This window comes from Macrosteles quadrilineatus, unplaced genomic scaffold, assembly GCF_028750875.1.
Source record: "Macrosteles quadrilineatus isolate MER2022 unplaced genomic scaffold, UCM_ALF_1.0 Scaffold_2__2_contigs__length_208266976, whole genome shotgun sequence".
In the NCBI taxonomy this organism is placed as follows: domain Eukaryota; kingdom Metazoa; phylum Arthropoda; class Insecta; order Hemiptera; family Cicadellidae; genus Macrosteles; species Macrosteles quadrilineatus.
The window spans coordinates 161,426,320-161,433,711 of record NW_026542595.1 but is presented as its reverse complement, the minus strand read 5'-3'; the positions used below and the strand labels follow the sequence as shown (position 1 = coordinate 161,433,711).

At 34.7% G+C, this 7,392-nt stretch overlaps 1 protein-coding gene across 2 annotated transcripts; it reads left to right on the top strand.

Annotated features, from left to right (window-relative positions):
* Positions 1-925: 925 nt before the first annotated feature.
* LOC128987549 (uncharacterized) lies at positions 926-7,172 on the top strand. Of its 2 annotated transcripts, none has more exons than XM_054408450.1 (4): positions 926-1,103; positions 4,825-5,178; positions 5,659-5,751; positions 6,808-7,172. In XM_054408450.1, exons 1-4 carry the CDS (start codon positions 1,053-1,055, stop codon positions 7,111-7,113), a joined length of 804 nt encoding a protein of 267 aa, XP_054264425.1. In that variant the 5' UTR covers positions 926-1,052; the 3' UTR covers positions 7,114-7,172. The 2 variants fall into 2 exon arrangements, with proteins under 2 accessions (XP_054264425.1, XP_054264424.1); XM_054408449.1 differs by having other exon boundaries at positions 6,805-7,172.
* Positions 7,173-7,392: the final 220 nt, after the last annotated feature.

The window sequence follows — 7,392 nt, the reverse complement described above, 5'->3', positions numbered from 1 at the left end:
ACTACAAAAGTAACATATTAATGGAGTAATCGATACAAATACTGGAGTTTGCAGAAAGGAAACTTCAGAGAATATTTTTGTAAGCCTATTTATAATTTTCTTCACTTAGCCTAAACTAAAACACTGACATATTATTGAAAACCTTCTATTTATTTCCGACCTCCTCTTGCCCAAAATGTATACACTGTACTTACACTACTGTTGCTATTACTTGATACGTCTGCCGTCCTAATAAACATTAAAAATTGTGTAAATTGTGTAACTAACAAGTTTTAGAACCACATTTAGCCAATCTATAGGCTACAAGGCACATGGACAAGTGTTTATTGTGGTAAGGTGTAAAACATGTATATACGTTTGCGTAAGATAACTGTATTGGACACATATTCTCGCGAAGATAACATGAAGATGTCAGCTAAATTAATTACTAACCTAGTTAAAATAAAAGGATTACCGTAAGGCTTGTTTACAGTTTCCAAGCAAATTGCACGTTAGCTAACTTCAAGGTCGCACAAATATTCCTAATATCGTAAAATTGGATAACATTTACAATGATGTTTTAACGCCATTGATATTTGTATATATGTTTTAATGGAACTGTCCAAACCATTATCTAACGTTAAACGGTTGCTGGTATGCATTGTTAAAATTAGATAGCCCAATAACAAACTGCATCTGAGTCTTGGAAAATATTAATACCCACAAAAAAGAACTAACGAAGTTTCAACTAGACACTAGACTTAGAAGGAACAATACAAATTAATCCTAAACAAAATTAAACTTTTTTTCGAACGCAAGGAAAAGTCACCCAGTTCACATCAATGAATGAGCCCAAGAACCACGGGAATTGAGAACAGAAACGTTATCGAGCACAATTTATTGTTTGGAAGAGAGCAGAATGTCAACAAGGCATTGATAACGACAGTTATCAGCAAGTAGCAAACACCGATCGGTGGCCACCTTGCTGCGAGTGCCATATTGAGGATTTTTTCCAGTTTTGGGGGAACCAATTTATTGGTATTTTCTAAAAATCCCCCCAAATTCATAGGATTATGGTGACAGTGACGTGTTTGTTAGTGTTTCCTTTCTTAGTTCATGGAGCCGTAAGTAGTGTTACATTTGTGTGATTTACCTATGGTAGAAAAATTGATTTTTTTCATTTGGACAGTAGTGTATTCTTAATTAAGGGTTTGCTGATGGAATATTTAAATCGCCTCTCCACTTTTTTTACCTTCACCAGGGGACGACCCATGAGGAGTAGGTACATAATCTTTAATGTAAGCATAGGTTGATATGCACATCATTTTAAAGGGCTGGTCAAGTGGAGTTCATTGCCGGAACCACGTCTCAAAAGGTTCATTCGTTAGTATATTTCAAGGTTCAGCCTGTATATTTCAAAATAGTGGCAGTTCAAAGTTCTTGTGGAATATACCTGCAAAGGCCTTGGTATTGGTAAATACTCTTAGTCAACATTAGCCGGGAAAGCTGAAACCCGGTTAAATTTGTTTTGAAGATAGAATAATATTATTCTATGAGCTAGTTGACTTTAAAACAAAATTTCAGCTCTCAAGCTAATGTTGACTACGAGTATTTACCAATACTAAGGACTGTGCCGGTATATTCCACGAGAACTTTGGACAGCCGCCATTTTGTAACGGATGAACCTTTTGAGACGCGGTTTCTGGCAATGAATTCCACTTGACCAGCCCTTTAAAATGATGTGTATATCAACCTATGCTTACATTAAAGATTATGTACTTACTCCTCATGAGTCGACCCTGGTGAAGGTAAAAAAATGGTAATGCTTGCAAAAAATAGTTCTCATACATATAAATTGATGTGAAAGGTTTGAATTTTATAAGGGACTAGCTGTACCCGCGGGCTTTGCCCCGTTTAACTTCTTAATTTTCAAGATGAGCTCGTTCGCATGGCTCAATCACGTCCTGGTTGAAGTTCGTTCGCTACGCTCACTCACCTTTATGTTGGAGCTCGTTCGCTGCGCTCACTTGCCTTCAGGTTAGCTCGTTCGCTACGCTAACTTGCCTCCAGGTTAAAGTTCGTTCGCTACGCTCACTCACCTTTTGGTTGCAAATTAGCTGTTGTAATAAATTTTAAAAAATAATAGTGCTGCACCCTTTTGGTAATCCTTGTAAATTTAATGCTATTGAACATCATAGAACAGAACCAACTTGTTTAATTGAAAAAGCTGTTAAGATTCATTAATTCCTTTTAAATATGACAAATCATAAGGTTAACATGGCAAACTCCAGAGCCACTGGGGCGGAGCCCGAATGCCCGATCGCCCCAATCAGAATAAAAACTACTTAGTTTTCTTATTTAATGCCCAAAAAATCGGTGTTCCGAATTTCAGCCTCCTATAGGTAAATGGGAAGTGGGGGAATTAGTGATGAGTGAGTGAGTCAGTGAGGGCTTTGCCTTTTATAAGTATAGATTTAGAAAAAAATATATTAAGCCGTTTCCAGACTTTTTGTCGCCCTGTATATTTCAACTAGAATTATATTTAAGGCACTTTACACGATTTTTATGATTAAAAATTTGAATACGGTTATTCACGACCTTAATAAGTATGTCAGTTTCCTCGAAACAAAAGGTTTCGTTTTTTATATATGGTAATATTTAGGCCTATACAAATTCTTCGAATTGTTTGATTGAAATGGATAGAATAAATTTTGTATCGTTTTATGAAGGAATTAATACTTCAAAAATATGTAATTTAGTTATTACCTGCAAATGACTCTCTTTGATAACTTTTATCATTCATACCATCGACAATTTTCTAATTATTATTAGGTAGCCGTTTACTTTTATCTATGAGATAAAGATTCGGGATGAGTCATATTATTATTTAATGGATCTGTTGACTCTTTCCTGATTATTTAGTGGCGTATCCGTTATTTATAAAGCAACAACCTTCGTATGACAGTTGTAAATGTACAAAAGTACAAGGAAAAGCGTAAACATACGGGAAACACAAAGTGTTGGTATTACATAATCGTCCTTTGACCAACTGTAATTATTATGATTGTATTATGGTTGTAATATTATCTTTCATGCATATAATAGTATAATTAGGCCTAACTGTTCTATAAATGAAGGTTTTGAGCAAACATAATCTTGTAGCTTAACGTGTATCACCACCTCACCCACACGCACACAAATGTCCAATGACACTTGTGCACACAAGCACACAAATACACAGCATCCGATGCATTCCAGGCATCCTCCCAGTGATTACTTCCTAATCCCTGTTGCAATAATTACTTGTGACTCGCTCTATCCCTGCAACTCGTAGCTCTGTGTTATTGCATACTGCGGTGAATGTATGTAATATGAAGCTTTGTTGGCTACATTTGATTAGTGATGAATGCGCTTCTAACAATGGAGCATCGAAAATAACAGTTTTCAAATATCACAGCATGTTTTGGGAACATATTCCATAGAGGATAAAGATGTAAATTCGTTGTATCGTTGTATCTTCTTAGGGGTATTGGTAATGCATTTTTTTGGTGCTCAAAATACAGACGGGCATTTAAAATAAAACAAGTATTATTAGTTTACATGGTTAGGTGTTTTTATACACTTTATTTTCATCATAGTTACGTTATATTAATATATTTAAGTGATGATATTTAAAAGAAACATTCCACTGAACATGTGTAGTAGTAAACTTACATTGTATGACCTACATTTTTTTTACTTTATCTTTAGAAAAGATTTTGGTAGATATTAAAAGTCTTAAGGTAATAAAAGATAAGGTATGCCTATTAAAAGTAATAAAGTCTCTAGGTAATAAAGTCTTACGCAATCAACGATTCACAATCTATGGCTTATTCCAATTCTCTTTCGGTTTACGTTAAATTATGTCGTAGCTGTAGCCACATAAAGATTTTATATTATTATACGGTTTTTATATTATTTAGGCAGCCTGTTTCTTCCAAAGAGCATATTTTTTTCCAAACCATTGTTTTTAAAGTTAGTATCAGTCTGCGAATCATGATAAACGAAATTTAAAATTATACTTAGTAATAGCTATTTAATGAAACCTTTAGCGCTTTTAACTATCATTTAGATATGTATTATTGATTTAAAGCTATGTTTAAGTACGGTTTTGGAGCTCCTAAGCATTTAGTTTGATATTGTAGATTTATATTTAAAGCACATCAGCACTATAACGTGATGAAATGTGATAATAATAGACACGTTTAATAAGTTTTTTAGGCGTTTTTCTATTTATTTAGGATCTTTCTATTGACACAGGTATTTTTGTATTTAAGTATCTAAAAAATGTTGGATGTAAAACGTTTATTTTAACACAAGTTACATATATTCTATATGCTAACTCACATTTACAAACAATTTTTGCACAATTGAACACAGGGAGTTGTAGTAAATTGAAAGAGGTTTGCAATAATAGTTCTTTAGAATAAATTTACAGATTGCATGTAAACTAAAAATAAGCCACAACTTATAGTCATAAAGCTTTTCATCTTGACAACGATGCTAAATCGATCAATCTTCACAGAGTTCACAGATTTAACCCTTGTATTTTACGTATTCAATTTAGGATGTTTGTTTTTTTGTATGTTTTAGCAATTTAATGTCATTTACGTAGATATGGACATATAAAATATTTACTGGTGATACACCTCTATAATTGCGTTATCGCATCCGTAGTATAATGTGAAGAAAAGGTTTGCTCTGTAGTTTATAATATAAACTTAAGTATGCCAAAACGGAAGGAATCAGTGGTCAACTACTGCCTCTCACATCATTCGTAATCACAAACTTTATTGTTTATTCTAGTTCGCCAGGGCACAAGACCCAATCGTCCCAGAAGTAGTGACGGACTACTACAATGCCTACGACTACGGGCCGGCTACAAATGCGGTCTACCCCGACTACTACTACCCCACCACGGACTACGTGAAGCCCAGCGTGGCCTACGGGGACTACGCCAAGTCTTACTACACGGACTACTACAGCCAGTACACAGACTTCGCCTACAACGACTACGACTATTACCAATACTACGATGAATACGGTGCCTACGATGACGAATATCTGCATGAGTACGGAGACTACTTCGGCTTTGGGGACAGAAACAACCCTTTAGAAACAGCCCTTGGAGTCTATGATCAGGCGGCTGCTCCTAGTGAGGTAATAGGGGGGTGGGGGTAAGGTTTCATTGGTTTACACACTGAAGCGAGTATAATTTACCTCATAATCGCCATCAACAACTAGTCTAGAGTCCAATGGACCTAGATAGCATGTTAACATTCAATAATGACTATTATATGTACACACATGTTTGATTGATCAGTTTCAATCTTCATCACCAAAGATTTCCTAAATGAGTCATCGGGTAGGCAAACGGATGTGATGTACCATCACAGCTGGAATAGCATCCTTCGTAACACTTGCATTTCTAATTTAATTTAAATCTGATTAATGAATAGCTAAATAAATAAACTATACATTTCTGAAAGAGATATTGCTAAAATTCATTTAATAAATCTCCTCCGTATTACCACGCCATATCATTACATGTTTTCAGAATTTGAACAAAAGATTTTTATTTTATTTATCCTCATAACATCATTTTAAATTTCAACAACTTTATACAGAATTATTTTACAGCTACCATGGGTCTACATAATCGTCCCAGTTCTCCAAGTAGACCTCTATTACGTGGACGATGAGCAAAAAGGCATTGAAAACATTGACTTCGAGGTAAATATTTAAACATGAATTCCTATTTTTTAATTCGTTGAAATGATGATCTATTGTTGTGTAACGAATAATTACGTATCTAATTATATACTATGTCACAATTTGAACATTGTGGCGCCTTTTCAATAGGGATGATACAATTTTATAGTTTACAATCAAGAACATTCAAAACACAGTAACTTTTAGCTTATGCATTTATCAAATAGCCCTTTATATTAAATCGAACCATGAAAGATTGCCAAAATTGAACTCTTTTTTTATGTATTCAACCAGAAAATGTAATGAATTGGCGTTCAACAAACATAATTTATCGGTTTATGAAAAAATCCCATCTTATAGTGGTGTTAAATATTTCAATACCTTACCTGACAATATAAATAATATAAGTAATTTTAATTCATTTAAAAAACGTTTGAAATTATTTCTCACCGACAGACCCTTGTATAAATTAGAATATTTTTTCTAACTTCATGAAATTTGATTTTTGATAATAACAATATTCTTTGTAAGTAGTCTTAAGTTTAATATGGTGTTTTTATAACTGACTCCATTATGTACAAAATGTGCAATATGAATAAAGTTATTTTGATTGATTGAACTTCTTAATTTGGTAGTGGCTTTGCTGATAATCCAGGGTTTATTGGTTCGAGGGTCTGCTGGTTCGGTACCACCAGTACAATCTTACCCCTGCAGTTTCAACTGTCTTACCCATGAGAAGTATCGTAACGGACCTTCATTGTATTAAGATTGATGCACAGACCAGTGGGTCTATGTTGGAAGGATATTGTTTTAGAAAGTTTTTAATTGAGGTTCAACCATTATTTTGATAGTATATTTTCGTACTTCAAAGGATGTAAGAGATGATATCATTATTTTATATAAATTCAACTTTAAGCCAAAAAAACATTTGCTTAGACGTTTTTTTTTTTAACTTTAAAAGAGCTTACGAATTTCATAAAGTTTAATTTTCATCAAACCCTGATAGCATAACATATAAATAGCTGTAATCGCACTTTAGCCCAACATTTTGTTTTTCCGAGTGCTTTGTTCCAGCTGCCGATAGAAACGTTCCTGTTTGAGTTGGGAGATTTCGGTCTGGGTCACTTCGAACTGGGAGACTTCGGCCTGGGTGAGCTAGACTTCGGTAACTTGGACTACCCCGCACCTTCCTACGACTACGCCTACGAAGACTACCCCATCTACGGGCACTACCCCTACGGCTCTAAACCCCAGATGTTTGACACAGCGGATGAGCTGGACGATGTTGCTACCCTGGACTACCCAGCAGTTGACTACCAACCCCTCTGGGTAGATTGGATCTTCATGGTGCCCCCAGAGAATGCGGAGCCTGTAGTTCGTTAGTGTTAATTACCTCTTATTTATCTATTTTTACTTAGGAAATAAATAATTTGTACTTCCCAGTTTTGGTTTTTAAATACCTAACTGTATTTAGGGTGCTAAGTGTAAAGCGGATAAGCATAGGAAGTTGGCAAATGATTGGCGTGCGACAAAGTACAAATTTAACGTACATTGTGAGGCTACAACGAATCTTTGCGTCTCTCTCATAAAGGTATTATAAAACGTGAATATGTATATACGTGTGTTTTTATAATCAACAATGCTCTCATATATTCGTGTGTT

What these genes read in the sequence shown, in the direction of transcription:
- LOC128987549 (XM_054408449.1), top strand. Translation starts at nt 1,053, where the DNA reads ATGGTGACAGTGACGTGTTTGTTAGTGTTTCCTTTCTTAGTTCATGGA. An exon ending in AGGCGGCTGCTCCTAGTGAG is followed by an intron (nt 5,179 to 5,658) that starts GTAATAGGGGGG and finishes ATTATTTTACAG; the next exon opens with CTACCATGGGTCTACATAAT. An exon ending in TTGAAAACATTGACTTCGAG is followed by an intron (nt 5,752 to 6,804) that starts GTAAATATTTAA and finishes GCTTTGTTCCAG; the next exon opens with CTGCCGATAGAAACGTTCCT.